This window comes from Anomalospiza imberbis, chromosome 4, assembly GCF_031753505.1.
Source record: "Anomalospiza imberbis isolate Cuckoo-Finch-1a 21T00152 chromosome 4, ASM3175350v1, whole genome shotgun sequence".
Taxonomy (NCBI): domain Eukaryota; kingdom Metazoa; phylum Chordata; class Aves; order Passeriformes; family Viduidae; genus Anomalospiza; species Anomalospiza imberbis.
The window spans coordinates 4,768,374-4,784,393 of record NC_089684.1 but is presented as its reverse complement, the minus strand read 5'-3'; the positions used below and the strand labels follow the sequence as shown (position 1 = coordinate 4,784,393).

At 35.3% G+C, this 16,020-nt stretch overlaps 1 protein-coding gene across 6 annotated transcripts in view; it reads right to left on the bottom strand.

Moving 5' to 3' along the window:
• The window catches only part of FAT1 (FAT atypical cadherin 1), a 103,374-nt gene that overhangs the window by 51,767 nt on the left and 35,587 nt on the right, over positions 1-16,020 (bottom strand). For all 6 annotated transcript variants that reach the window (XR_010998030.1, XM_068186868.1, XM_068186869.1 and 3 more), the window contains one exon: positions 14,816-15,130. Coding sequence is in view for 5 of the 6 variants with exons in the window: in XM_068186868.1 (XP_068042969.1) it covers positions 14,816-15,130 (315 nt within the window). In the remaining variant the exon portion in view is untranslated. The remainder of the gene's footprint in view (positions 1-14,815; positions 15,131-16,020) is intronic.

The following is a 16,020-nucleotide window of genomic DNA, read 5'->3' as shown; positions in this document are numbered from 1 at the left end:
TTTACTTTTCTGCCCAAGTCTGGACAACACATTTTCTTTTCACAGGCTCTATGGGAAACAGAATAGGACTCTTAATGGGAAATGCACAAGTGGCACAGCTGACACCTCATCTGCTTCCTTCCAGCAAAGGGACTTGCAGGTGACTTCAGGAAACACAAGTTCTCCTAAAACCTCTTCCTACTGAGTACCTCTGTAAAAAGCCATCACAAGCCCTTCCACGAAGCATTAATCTCAAGGCTCACCACTGTTACAAGAGAAAAGTGTACATTGCAGCATAGCCACTAAAGGAGTTGACTGTTGAACAGCTGGGTTGAAAATGGGGAAAATCTCAAAAATCACAGGAAAAATAAAGCAGTCTAACAGAAATACCTCATGATGCTTGCATTTCCCTGAATATTCAATAGTCAGTCTACATCCTCTGACAATAATAAGACTCCATCTCTCACAGCAGCAGCAAGTAGAGAATTACATGAGATCAGAAAAATGGCATGTTTCAATAGCTTCTTATCAATTTTATTTTTCATCAAGAGCCACGAAGACTGGAGCCACCCCTAAAGATGGCCATTAATACTTGGAGAAAAAAATATCAATCAAAAAATTGTTCAAAAGCTTTTGCTTTAAGCACTCAAAACAAAATTCTACCATGTACCACTACTTTACACACTAGTGATTCTTAAAGGAAGTCTTGCTCCAGATAAAATTCCTGTTAATGTAGTTGGTCAATACAATGCAAATGGATAAGCAGAAAAATATCCAGCAAGAACAAAATATACATGCTTTGATCTGTTAAAACCTCCAGTCTTTTCAGCCAAGCATGCCACACTTCTGTTAAAACACTTCAGACCAATAACAGAAGGGCTTAGTCTTCACCATATATATCCTGTATATTCAGCAGAAACTAATGCCAACAAAGGAAATGTAACACTTCTGGATTTAGAATCACATACACATGCATGACATTCTTTTTATTTAACTCTTTACTGATAGACACTTTCCTACGTGCAAATTTAGCTTCAGAGAGAAAGTGTCTCACTTCAGCTGAAGACTATAAAAGGTTTGATTATTGCAATCACTACATTTTTTCTATTTTTGCCAGGTTTTTCTATATTACAGAATGTTAAATGCTGCACCAACAGATTTTGTCCATTGTTGAAGAGCTTTCCTGAATTACGGTTGTGATAATAAGGTCAAATGTTCCTATGCACTGTAACTGCCTGTTAAGAAGGTCAGGAACAATCTTTAGACTTAATGCAAGTCAGCTCCCTGCAACAAAAGCCACCACTCTGCTCTGTTCTTAAGTTTTTTTAGATGGAACGCCTTCTCTTTTCTGTTACACTTTCTATAGATCCTTGCTATGCCCCTCCCTCTACAAAAATTAATGCATGACCACATTTTTGCACACACCACATCCCCAAAGCAGTGGCAAGTAAAAGATTTCAATTAAACTCAGAAGTCGTCTGTAAAACATTCAGTTTTGAAATCCTTGTTTTGAGGTGGGGAAAATGTGTTTATTGCTGAATGAAATAACAGCATGTGTGAGAAACAGGTCACTTGTGACAAACCATTCTATTTCAAAGCAAAACTGACCCAGAGCCTTGTTTTGTAGTCATATTCTGCATTTTGCTTCTGCCTCCTTTTATTAGCCCCTCTCTCCCAAAACCAACAGGAACAATAAGCTCCAGTAAGCCACATCACTGACTAGTGACCTGAAATCAATGTCACTATGGCAAGATGGGTCAAGCGTTCTTGAGAAATGCAAATTAATAAAGAACATATCTAAAACAATGATGAGGAAATGGTATCTCTAGTGAATTGGTGCCATTTTTGTATTTAGTAATATTTAAAAATTTGCCTAATCAGAAAAATCTTCACAACAGCAGCTTAATAATTTAAAAAGGCTTTGGATAAATCATAGCTGTTCTGCCTCACTAGCTGGAGAGTGACTAGAACCAACTGCAACTAACTGTAAACATCTGTGACAAACAAAACAAAAAACCCCTGCACTAGTAGCAAACACAACTCCATTCTCCCTTCATTCCTTATTTGAGTTTACATTCTGGGGATACCTGCTGTCTATTTGAGGTCTAGCCAAAAACTAAGAGAATCACTACTGCATTCAGGTAAAACTTACTTCAGATTTCTATTCTAAATAATAGCAAAACAAATACACAGAAATGCAACTGCAGCATACAATTATGTAAGTGTGAATAAAACTGCTACATTTGGAACAGAAATTAGCACCAGAGATCAGATATTAGCAGGGATTTATTTCATTGGTTCTCAGCTACATCATATTATCTCTGTTTCTGAAGACTTGCACATCAACAATTTTCATTCAATGCTGAAATGGCAATATCTTTAAAAAACATAGAATATTAGGTGGGCACTGTGTTAAGAATTATCTATTAGCTGTCTTTATGGCATGGATGATCTCAGTGATGAAAGAGGTGGCATCAGAAAAAGTGGTCTTTGCTTGGGCTCAAAGTTTTTATTTTGCTGAGTATACATCATGCATCCCCATACATTTGTGCTTTCACAAATACCTGCAGACTTTCCAACTGCACATTAAGCTTGAGATAATGAAGATTCTGGAGATAGCAGGGAGTCTGCCTGTTAGACAAGGCTAACCCTCACAATGAACCAAAAGACTAAAGCAGATGCCAAGTGCACTACGATGCCTCCAGTGAGTTTGAACTGATGGGCTTGATTTGAATCAGTATAACACTATTTGAATTGCAGCATACAAAAATAAATACAGTTTCTCCAATCTTTGAATGCATTGGCATTGAAGAATTAAGGAAGCAGCTACAAATTTTTTTATCACTAACTTCAACCGATACAAGTCATAAACTAAATATGAGGGAAGACATATTTTGGTCATTGTGGTTTTTGTCCTCTGAGTTAAATGCAAACTATAACTAACCTGCAGAAATGGTTGCTCTGGACTGCATCAGTCAACTATCACTTAAACTCTCAGTCATGACTACTGCAACTTACATCAATTATTATTTTAGCTCTCATTCCCCCACTTCAACCCCAAAACCAACAAATTACCAGTGAATGTTAAAGGGTTTTCTTTTTTATTATTTTTAACATATTGTTATACCTACAGATCTGTTCACAAGATTTACAGTCTAAGATTTGAAGGAAGCATGGATTTTAAATTCACATATGGCTATAATGGTAATCATGTTAACTCCTGCATAACACAGCCCGAAAGCACTGAGCAAATTGCAGCAAATATTCTGTAAGTCAAACACCAATTATGTCTCTTCAAGTGATAGAGATACTGTCTCACTTCAAGGCAGGGTTTCCTACTAATCTTCCTTAATTAAGAAGTAGTGTCTTACATCCAGTTCAAGACAGCTTTCCCTTCTACAAAGAGGAATATATATTTCTTTTGTATGACAGACCAAGAAGTTCACAGGAATCAGCAGTGTCCTCCTCAAAGACGTACTAGGTGTGATCAAGCCATGTCTCAGACATCTCTCATAATAAAATGAGTGTCAAGTCTCACAGTCTGAAATATCTCTTATGACATCATTTTAAACTTCCGATATCTCAGCACTTTCCAAAATAGGAACAAAATGACTGATAAAACAATAATCCATTATTATTTCATCACTGATACATAAAGATGACTTTTTTTTCAGTCTTTTTTCAACTGATTTCAAGTTAACTGTGTTTTACACCTAACTTACCATATAATTCATGACCATCAGAAAAGGCCCACATTTTCTTTCTAAAGATGTTCAGATAAGCTTTTTGTCAAGACTGTAGTCAAATCTTATTTTCTACATGAGCTAAAAATTGTCTTCAAAACCAAACCAAAGGAACAGGTTAATAAAAGCAGGTCAATAAAAGTGAATAGCAGAGGGATTGAAGAAGATATTCCAGCTTTGCAGCTGGCAAAAAATAAACTCTGCCTTATGAGCCATGTAACGACTGACGATGACTATTATAAGCTACAAAGTCTAACATATCACCATTGTCCTACATCAACATGAAGGCAGACTGCAGGGTTAAAAAAGAAGATAGTGCTAACAAGCTATCATACTGGAGCAAGTATATCATAAAGGAACTGAACTTTGGTTTACATAGTCTTAAAGATAATTCCTTAGCAATTTCACTTGCTTTTCATTCCTAAACTCTTCCTTGTTCTACACACCTTAATAACTCTCATCGAAACCAGCAACAGAATTGTCACTAGTAATTTTCTAATGGTGAAATATGATTGTAAATATACAGTCCCAAGAGAAACTAGGAATATCATTTAAAAGCACCTTAAATGGCTGCAAATGCCTCTTCTACTCAAATACAACACTAAAAAGCAATCATTACTGTTCTTTCAATAAAGGCCTCAAAAATGGTACCACTTTTCAAGAAGAACTGAGTTCTTCTTTCAATTCTCCTAGCCAGATATTCTCTTCATTGGTTCTGCTGTTGCTTTCTTGTTCTCTCTGGCCTCTTGATTTTTACCTCTTTTTGCTATACAGTTGTTTAGGTAGAACAAAGATTCATCCAGCCTGTGCACTAGCAGAGTGCACAGCCTGTGACTAGGAGACTTTTCTGGAGAGTCTAAATACACTTTTGGGGCTAAAATACTTATTTTCTACTTCATATATAAACTTCCTGATGAGGGTAATTACACAAATGAGTTGCAATACCCTAGCTTTAGAAAAATAAAATGGAAACCTACTGCAGTACACTCTGATGAAGTCACTGCTCCCTTTTTATTAAGTATAGCATGATGGCACTCAACTAGTACAGTCTTTGACAGTTTTGATGCCTTTTCCTCTTCAATTTGCATGTATAGCCATTCAAACAGAAGCCAGCAGGACACTCCCACAGTGTACAGACACCTAAGTAAACTCCAGACTGAAAAGTCTGAAACACTTTAAGAACTACACATTCTATTTGCTCTTCAGATCACTTTTTCTTTTTACTTATATATTTCCTTATTCCTGTTTCAAATGCTAGTGCATATGCTCCAGATTTCATCCACAAAAAAAATCTTGGCACATTTGTCCCTGATGAATACTTCTTACCCTTTGAATAGTATTCCACGAAAAGTCAAGCAGTAATTGAGATCTCAGTCCTACCCAAGTCAGGACTGCATCAAGCAAGGGGTAACACCCTGTCTATAAGGGTGAATTTGTGCAGCACATTTACTCAAGTGCAGTAATATCACAGAATATGCTGAGTTGGAAGGAACACACAAGGATCATCATGTCCAGCTCAGTGTTTATGAGCTTGTTACCAAGACAGACTGTAAGCTTTGTATATAGGATCAATAAGTATGGCTAATATTTCATACCATCAGGCACCATGTTTATCTGTAACCAGACAATTTAACTACTCAATCCTACTACTATAAAGTTTAAGTGCAAGCTGCACTTCTGAAGTTGAGTCACTTACCTGAACTATTTTAACAGCATCCTATAATTTGCTCAGCAGAATACTCATTAATCATACTTGTGATGTGAGCATGAAGCAAAGACAAGCAACCCACCAAAGATTATTTATGTGCAGCATAAGGAAAAAAAAATTACATAAACAGCTAAGCCATCCAATATGACAAACACTGTAGAACTTCAGTTTCAACTGGATTTCAAATTAAGTGTAAAATTAGTGTTTATTGATCATATAATTGTAGAAAATTCCACAAACATATCTAACTAAAAGTAAACCACATAGTTTTGTATACTCTAATTAGTCACTGACTACATTATTTTTAGTCTGGATTTGCTAACAGTGGTATTAATTTCTTGCACAACAATCTTTTTAGCAGTAAAATTATTTGGGAGATAATGAAAAGAACTATATAAATAACAACAAACACCCAAATAGCTACATTAAAATGTCTATGATCCTGCATTCTCAGTGCTTGAAAGCATTTAGGCTAAGTCCAGTTTCAGTGTCATTCATATTCTTTTGCTAGTTTCTGTCACAAAAAAAGATAAAACCCAGAACTGTAAGTCAAAAGCATTGTAAGATAAAATTATTAAAATGTATTTAATAAATAATAACAAATAGCCAAAATAATTTTAAATTAAAGATTAAACAACAAAACTCAGGTATGTTTATTTTAAGAAATCTAGTAAGTGATGATACATTTCCTCTAGAATGAACTTTGATCTTCTTATCAACATAACACTATAAATTTTTACCTCTTTGCTTACTTTGTGAAAATATTCTTGCCTTCAAAAGCCACACCACTTCAAAGCTCAAATGCCTTCAGTAATTAAGTTACCTTATGTCCACCACTCATTTTTTTTACCTCATTTTGAGATATATCATCTTCAATAACTAAGTACAGAATTATTACCATAAAATTGCACATCATCTTGAAAGATCTTTTCAAGCTTGACATAACCCTACTTTATTTATAGTGCTCTGAACTCCCTATACATTTAAACCCCAAAATATTAATTTCTAAGTGAGAATTTGGAGATTTATAAAACACTGCTGCCTCTTCCTTTTTTCTTTTGTTTTTAATTGTATGTTATTTCCTACATTTACAATACAGACTATATTGGAGTAAATGCACAGCGATCTTATCTACTGATTTAAAGGGAGCTGCTTTTGTAACTGCACCATATACATAAAGAACTTCAGGCAATGCTCATAAGAGATGATCCAGTAATCTGCTGTCAAAGATCTCGCCTTGGCTCTCAGTAAAACTGAGGAATAATTTTATAGATCCCTTCAGCTAGTCCTTGAACTATGACTCCACAGTGAATTTTTAAGAGGGAAAAAATATATTACTTCATACAGAACAACATTTTTTCTGGGATTGATCTATTTTCATTGATTAAAAAGATTCAAGGCAAGCTGATTTGAATCAGGGCACTAATTCTGAGGAATTTTTTCTTATTATGAAATTAATCAATACTAATATTATAGTGTTGTTATATACACAACTTCAAGTTACGCTACTCAGAGATCCTACCAAGCAAAGCCTGTTATCGTTGAAAGCACATGTGAATGTGGCTCACAGCAGTATCTGATCACTGTCTCTTCTTTGACTAGAATTATATACTCCAGATCTTAAGAACATGTGTTATAGGGAGAGTCTGGCTCTATTAACATTCCAAATATACCCTTGGCAAGTCTGCATATGACACAAAGCTGAGTGGTGCAGATGACACAACAGAAGGACTGGATGGCATCCAGAGGGACCTGGACAAACTGGAGAGGTAGGCTCACAAGAACCTCATGAAGTTCAGCAAGTCAAGGTGCTGGGTCAGGGCAATCCCAAATATGAGTCCAGACTGGGGGACAAACTGAGAGCAGATTGAGATAAACTGCAGGGAAGGACTTGGGTGTTTTCTTGTGGATGAAAAGCTGGACATGATCCTGCAATGTGCACTTGCAGACTGAAAGGCCAACAACATCCTGGGCTGCATCCTGGGTGTTGGAACCAGATGAGATTTAAGGTCTCTTCCAACCCAAGCCTATGTTTCCATGACTGCTGTATCAGAACATGGGAAAATTGAAAGAGAACTTCACTTTCTTTAACTCTTGGTTTATAACACAGATCATGCAGAGCATGACCTGAAGTTTTTATGCAGTTCCAGGGACAAATAAAGGAAAAGGAAAGCACTGCTATGGTTCCCATTTATTTTCCCAAATTTTTTTCTTTTTCCAAAGAGATATAAGAGAACAAATCAAATAAATAAATAAAGCCCCAACACCACCACCTAAGATTTAAAAGAAGCGCTCTCTACATAAATACTTTCAAGTAATTTTTAAAATAGCTGCCTCTATTATAGCAAAATTTCTACATTTGCACATGCTAAATCTCTAAATAATGTAGAGCAAGTGGACATGAAAAAATTCTTAGAAATTTCAAATATGAACTTGTTTTCCCAGCTACAAAATGACTTACCACTTCAAATGCTTCTAAAAAGGAAAATCAAAGTAGCTTTTTGCAGAATTAAACTCTTTTTACAAACATTTTGGCTAATTCTGGTTACATTTTCAGTAAAGAAAAAATCTGTTCTAGAGACAGTATAATCAAATACTTTACTTTCTCTGCATGTCACAAGTAAACAAATGAGAACATGGAGGCTGCTACATACACTTCGAGCACACACTGTGTGACATAAGTGAACAATAATTGAGCCTGGCATTGCTTACCAGCTACAGAAGTTACATGAAAAAATTCAGCATTTTGATCTTTATTTAATTTTAAATTACGTAAGCGTGCAATACACCAACACTGGTTTTATCCAAGCTCCAAAACATTACGTCAATTGGGATTAAAACCCACAAGTAGTTAAACAACAAAGATTTCCTTTGTTAAAATGAAGCCAATGCTACTCTGTGGTCACTGACCCTTCATTTCCTCACTAAGTAATTCTCCAGTGTTATCGGAAACCCACGGAAGTTGTTTGCAGCTGTACCCATTTCCCATTTCACTTCGGTCTCCAAATCAGACCGACCGACAGACACACACACACACACACACAGATTCTCCTTTAAAGGTTACTGTGTAAAATGAACAGGATACAGTTATGCTCTGAAATGGGTAATTACTCAAAGCTTCTACTGAATTCCCCAATTAATATCCTTATCTAAATGGACTATCTCCTACACCACAGGATTACTAATTTCCTTAAAGGTATGTCTATAATATTCTCATAATAATACCAAACTGCTTCATATATAAATTAATATAGCTTTACAACACTCCCCAGTAATTAGGTCATGCAAGTATTTCTATTTTACACCTGCAAAACCTAAGTATGGGAAAATTAACAACTCAAAATTTATTTTGGCCTTCTCATGTCCAGGTTGTGAACCCAAGTCTAGTTTTCAGAAGTATGCATCACTTTCATACCAAGTTTCCTTAAAAGCACGGAAAGCTGTACTTTTGTGATCATCATTTCTGCTGATCTGAATCAAAATTGTTATTTGGCAAAATATTCAGTACCTCTCTTCTTCATTTGTCTTCCTCATTTGCTATTATTGCTTTAAATTGCTGTGGTAAGGCATGACTTCTCAATAAAGTGGTTTTTGCTACCCAGACCCAATTCCCTCCCCAAGCCAAATCTGGTTGGTACAACAAATGTAACAGAAGTCCCGGGGAAGTGGAAAGAAGCGTAACAATTGGGCAAAAGATCAGAAATTATTTCTAGCCTGAATATATGTGCAAGGTAATACAAAAAGATTGTAAGGGCCCTATACGGATACCTGGTTAGGATTCAATTTTCTTGCTCAGTAATACTAGGGAGAGCTGGAACTCCATTCTCTATGCAAATGCAGATTTTGCCATTCTAGTGTGCATGCTGCACTTATAAAACAGTATAACCTACTTTCAGGCACCTTAACTCAGCAATCTTTGAGATATTCATCATATAGAGCCTGTAACACTGTAGCAGCCATATTTAAAAAATATGGCATAGCAAAACTATTTCATCCATATGAAAAGTGATACAGAGTTCAGGAAATTCAGTGAGCTTTTTTTTTTTTTTTAGAGAGAATTCAGTCTAATGTCTCTAGTTCTACAGCAATTTAGGAAGTTCTCCCTAGCTCTTCAATTTCCATGTTTTATATATTACTTGCTGAGTTACTGTTAGTCATTTAAAAGCTAATACCTTTCTTCTAATTTCACAAGATGTTTGCCATCCCACAATTTAAAAAGAAAAGCTAGAAGAAAATTACAAAATGAGAAACAATGATAGGAAAAGAATTTGGCTGACAATGTCATTCTGGGGAACTGTCAGCACACATTTTAAATTGGGGACCTCGTTTGCAAACCACCGTTACAGTTCTTAGTGGGTGCAACAAAAAGCACATATTTCATGCATGTCCTACCCTCCTCAGACAGAAAGAAATTACATGGTTTGATTGAAAGCTTTTAGTAAAATGAATACAATAACTCTTTTGAAGAAGCACCAACAGATTTGTTTCTAAATATATAATTTCTAAATCCAAATAGATTAGAAATTATAAAATCATAAACGTACACTTGTATACAATGGTACCATCAGCTACTAGCTGTAGATGCCATACTAATTATCTCTTCCACTTTCTCTAAGAAAGCAATCCTGCTATCAAGTGTCATCCTTCCAACACTTCTCAAAAGCAAAAAAGCAAATTAAGATATTTTAATATGAAAGGCACAAAGATGAGAAAAAATATAAATTTTTCTACTCAATAGGACTGTGTTCACGTAAAACAGAAACACCGAGTAGTTTATTCCAAGCATTAAAATAATCAATTGTATTTTGTAAATACAGACATGGAGCTTACATCTATAATCCATGAAACATTTCAGTTCTACAAGTACCCAAATAGCTCACAAGCAAATGAACCACACCTGCAAGAAATAGAAATAGTACTAAAGCACTATTATACATACCATATGTATTACATGTGCTTATAAAAGCATTGCATGTGTATTTTAAGCTCCAAGGCACAAAACTTAGAACTTGTTTACTGCTATATGGTCCTTTGCTGTACATGAGTGTTGGTACACATGCAAATCTTTTCTGAGCCTCAGTGCAGTAGCTCTAGTGTTAAGTGCCGAGATTAACCACAGAGTCCCAGGACGTGTTCAGAACAGCCACCAAATTGTGCAACTTTTTCCACCTAAACGTCTAAACATGAGTTGCAAACTCTTCCACTTTGTCACTTACTTCTGTATTTAATTACAAGCGATGTTGCAAGAAGTAAAGCAGATATAAAGTAGTTATCGTAATTTGCATGTTTGTCTACAGCTGTGTTCAGATTAAGCATGAAAGTTGTGGAATTAAGTCTTTGTTCTCATTCTTTCTGGCAAGTAATATTATGATAATTATTCTACCTGGACAGCACTTTCTTTTCATTGCATGGAAACTCCAAAGATAAATAAAATGTCATTTCATTTGCTTTCATGAAAGACCAAGTATATGTGAAAAGATTACAGAATATCCTGTGAGGTACTTTGCCATATATCCTGTTCCAAAAAGTGAAATAGCATGCAAAGAAAAACTTAGCAGTGTTTCCTTGAGTGATTTTATAATTATTTGAAATATAAAATAAATTTTAAGTGTCAGTGAAGACTTACTGAGAGGGGTACTTAGATTACAGTAAGTAGCATGCAGGTACTACTTAAGTCAGTAGCATTTCTGAGAAACAAATCAGTCAGTCAATAGTTCTTGTCATGAAAAGAAATCTCTTATTTTTGTGAAAGATGAACTATATCCTACAAAGATCCATGTCACTGAGTTTCTAAAAATTCAGAATTATTGCTTTAAGACACGGACATCTTAGACTGGAGTCCACAAAATTCTAGAAATGCATTCGCTACATCAGGAGAACAGAATGCAGTGTTTCACTCGATACATGTTACGTGTAGGTTTTTTTATTTATAATCTGTATTGCTACTATGTGTGAGAATTCCAGCCACAGACCACAATACCATAACATTAAATTTTATAAAGAGAAAGGAAACAACGGATCCTTAACCAGGAGAAGAGATAATAACACATTACCACCTGAGCCATATTTTTAACACTCACCCCGCATTTTAAGAATCCTAACACTAGCTTTTAGTTGACTTGAACAGAATGCCATTACAGTCCTCAACTCACCTTTGGGGATGCATATATTTAACTCATACTGTCACTTTCAATGTTACAACAGGATACAGTTAAAAAGACTTGATTAACATTCCAGCCCTATCTCCCCTGTGGTTGGAAGGGAAACTTGGGGCCCTGGGGAAGATTTCTCTTCCTTGGACAAATAACTTAGAGTGTGATAACTTCACAAGGTACAACAAGGATAATATACACACATAAGCAAGCAAGACAAGACTTGATCTCTCCTATTCTAACCAAATGTACTCTTCAGCTGAGCCCTCTTTTAACTGATCGGGGAAGATAAAACACACTGTGTTATAACTAGAACAACAACCAGTGTCTTTTAAAGTGCTCTTCCAACTCCTTAACATGTCAATTCTATTGAAAGCACTTTCACACCAAATAAAATCTATTGAGATTTAATATATGCAATATCTAACAGACAGAAGAGAAACTTGGGAACTTATGAACTGGATAACCTCAGTCGAAAACTCAACCACTATGTTAGTGCTCACTGCAGACTAACAGTTTCAAACTGGTCATGTACAGGATAGGCAGTTTGGCCCATTAGAGCACATGAAATGGGAAGACAATATATATGAATTATCTTTTTAATAGCCATTGAATTACCTGAGTGCACTCCAGGAACAAGTTTCCCTTCTCTCCTCTGCCCACCTCTTCCTTTTCACTATGTTTAAGACGTCTGTCTAGAAGCATGTCTATCTAGTACTACAATTTTATCAGTAATAGACACCAGTGAAGGGTGGTATGAATGGCACATGATAGGTGAATACCTAAGCCTGGGCCTTTAATTATATTGAGGGGAAAAAAATAATTTTCTTCTGCTGAATGTAAATCAGAGGGAGATTTTTATTCCCAGTGCTTGTGTTCTGAAATATAATGCTTTAATTATTTCCAGCTGCCCTTTTGCTTTTTATTCTTTAACACCAAACTGAGGACTGTGGATTGCACTGCTCGCTTCTAGTGTATGCATGCTACAATAAAGGCAGGTAAGAAGCTCTCTCTTGACAGAAAATCTTTATTCCTTTTCTATTAAGTGCTCCTTATCGCTTCACCATCTAGTGTGTTGAGCTCTCTCTCTCAAGGTCCCTTTCTAATATAAATGAGATCACAGTAAGCTACTAACATAGAAAACTGCAAACTCTGTCCAAAGACAAGTCACAACCCCCCAGCGCCCTAATTCTACCCATTAAATAGGAATAAAGATATTTCTTTATGTCAAAACTTTGGCAAGCAGGTATAGCAGTGTCTTTTTCAAAACACAGTTTGGAAAATGCCACCTGATGATACAGGAGGCTGAAAGGGGAGGACAAGAACAGAAGAAAGAGGAAGAGAAAATGACCTGCAAGAATATTTAAGGAAACAATAATCAAAAATAACTGGCCAATTATACAGTAGTGATGAAATGAATGGAGGTAGAATTTATGTTCCTTTGCAATTTGAATACTGCAGTCACTCACTTTTTCCACCCAACTCACAGGCAATTTTATTCCCATTTTATCAGTATCATATTGAGACAACAAAAAATATCGAAGTGGCCAGCAAAAGAACTTCTTCAAAATCAGAAAGAGGAAAGAAGTAGATAAAAAAGCAGATTTTTTTTCCTTTTGCATCGTGTAAATGAAATAAAACAGAGACACAGAGTAAACAAAATAGAAATAAAGCATACAAACACTTTCTGCATTCACTTTATAACACTGGTTGAATATTTCTTGTTTTGCTTGTCAGGCTCCCTTTTCTCTAAATCAAACATTTTGTAAATATAGTGTTTAGATGAAGGCTTTAACTATACTAAATACCTTCTGTTGCTATAGCTATTTCATATGTCCCTCTTGGCAGTGTTTTCACAGATGTAGCACACGCTGACAAAGAAGCTATTGGCAGAAATAACCCAAATAACATATCTGTGTTTGCACTCAGAGCTCTGCTGACACAGCAATTGCAATTGATAAAGCACCAAGTATTTCACACCCTGAGCTGAAATAGCTACAAAACAAAATAAAGGCCACAGACTTCAAAACTTATTTTTTTCAGTCCATTTTTGCTCCTTTAAGTCCCCTGAAATTGCTTCCATGAATGGGCAAGAGCTAAATTAATTAAGCTTCTATTGCTCCCTTGTACCTAGTGGGTTTGTAATAGGTTAAAGTTGCTCACTACACTTCTGCAGGACCTCTAATCTAAAACTCTCTGAATTGTGAGAAAAAAAAAGGTTGAGTGAATCAGAAGCATCTCTCATAATTTTTACTGTGAAATAACATATAAAAACACAACATATAAAAAGCTAAACTGGGCACAACCTGGCCAAAAATACCCAAGTTCTTCTCTAGGCATAAACTGTGGGGAAAAACATCTAGTATGTGTTTTATTTTCTCCACATTCAGAAGGAAGGCATGGTAGGCAACCCTTAAAATATTTTCAAAATTACTGAGTAGCTTCAGTTAAGAGTGATTATTTTGCTTCCCATCTGTCTGTCCTACACACCTTTCAGTACCTGCAATTCAGTTACTAAAAGGTTACCTGGTTCTTGTGTTTGTCCTCTCCTGTTAAAACCTCAGTGTTTTTTGTTTTTTTTCTGAAGCTTTCCAAATAACCAATGAACTCAGACTCTTTATTTTCACTGCATAAAAACCATACCTGAAAATAATCCTCCAGATTATGTATTTCTAGTAGCAGCAATAGTTAATTAGAAAGTAAGTATCTTTTGACTGGGGGACAAGCGAGTCTGCAGATAGTAAATGGTTTATTTTGCTTAGACTAACACAACACCCTCCACCCCCATCAAAAACTAATTTTAAAAGAGGCCTGACAAAAAAAAAAAAAACAAAAAAAAAAAACAAAAAAAAAAAAAAAAAAAAAAAAAAACTGTGAAGACAACTAAAACAAATTTGGATGAAAGTAAACTAAAATATGGGGTTTTACTGTATACTTACTGCACTATAAAAATGCATGGACATTGACCAGTGCAGAGTGGAGCTACTCAGAAGAAAGCCTTCACAAAACATGCCTGATGTGGATGTCAAGTACTTTGAACCAAGTGCTCCACTCTCATATCCTTTTCTACATGTTTTTATAACTTACTAATAGTGACACAGCCCAAGACACCAACTTAACTCCAGCTATTGTGAAAGCATGTTTTCAATGTTAAACCAAAGATTTTGGTTTATGCAATTATGCAAACACATTAATTTATTAATACATAAAATAAAACACTGTATTGTACTTACCAGTTTTGGGGTTTATTGAGAAGAATCCCTGTGGATTTCCACTTGTAATCTTGTAGGTTAATTTTTCACTTGAGCTCGAATCTGGATCAAATGCCTCAATCTGAATGACAGATACATCTTTAGGTGAGTTTTCCATGACCTCTGGGTAATAAACTGGTTCTGTGGTCTGAGGAGCATTATCATTAACATCCCCAACTTCTATGTAGATTTCAATGAATGATGACAAAGGCACAACGCCTTGGTCTGTTGCATAAACAGTAAGCCAGTAATGTGAAGTAGTCTCACGATCCAGGTGATCTGCAGTCTCAATAATGCCTGTTTAATAGGAAGAAAGATAAACAGAAAATAAATTGATAAGTATACAGTAATGTGTAAAAATACAGTAAGCAGGAAGTTTAAGTCAGAATGAATCAGAATAATAAATAAATCAGAATGAATAAAAGTTCAAAATAACCAACATTGATTCTACAGTGTGTGCTAATAAACACACACACACATATTAAGGCTAATCTGAAGCCACAAAAAATAAAATTACTACAACAGTTTTCAGCAATTATGCATCACATATTAAGACAATATATTACTTGATTTCCTTTCCAACATCTTTTGAAATACATCAGACCAGTTAGCACTATTCATAAAATTGGTTTTGCCTAAAAGATTAAATCAAATATGTATTTCACAATATTTTCAGACTTGAATGACCCTCTTTACTCATTACAGTAAATTTTATACCATATTAAATTATCTGGTTTAGATGCCAAACTCTTGACCTCTTTAGTATTAATCATATTAATGAGTAATCATCAACTACTTAAATGTGAAACATTTTTATCTCTGCGACCACATGAATTATTTGACTGAACTTTCTTTTTGTGCTGATTTATGTTCACACAGACATGTCACAGAAAAGAAAACAGAAGTTATACCAAAGCTAACCTTTGTCACATTAGGACTAACCAATGGTTGCCACTACTCTGGAAATGGAAGGCAGCAAAAATAGGGGCAAAAATCTGCTCAATCTTACAAACATAAAATGAATTATCAAATAAGGAACTACTATACAATTCACACACTTAATAAAAAGCTTTCTGCTGAGCCTACAGGAGATTGTCTAAGCCAGAACTGACTAAAGAATTTACACAGCATGAAGAAATACAACTTTATTTTTACAAGCAGCTTACTCTACAGGTACAGCTATATTA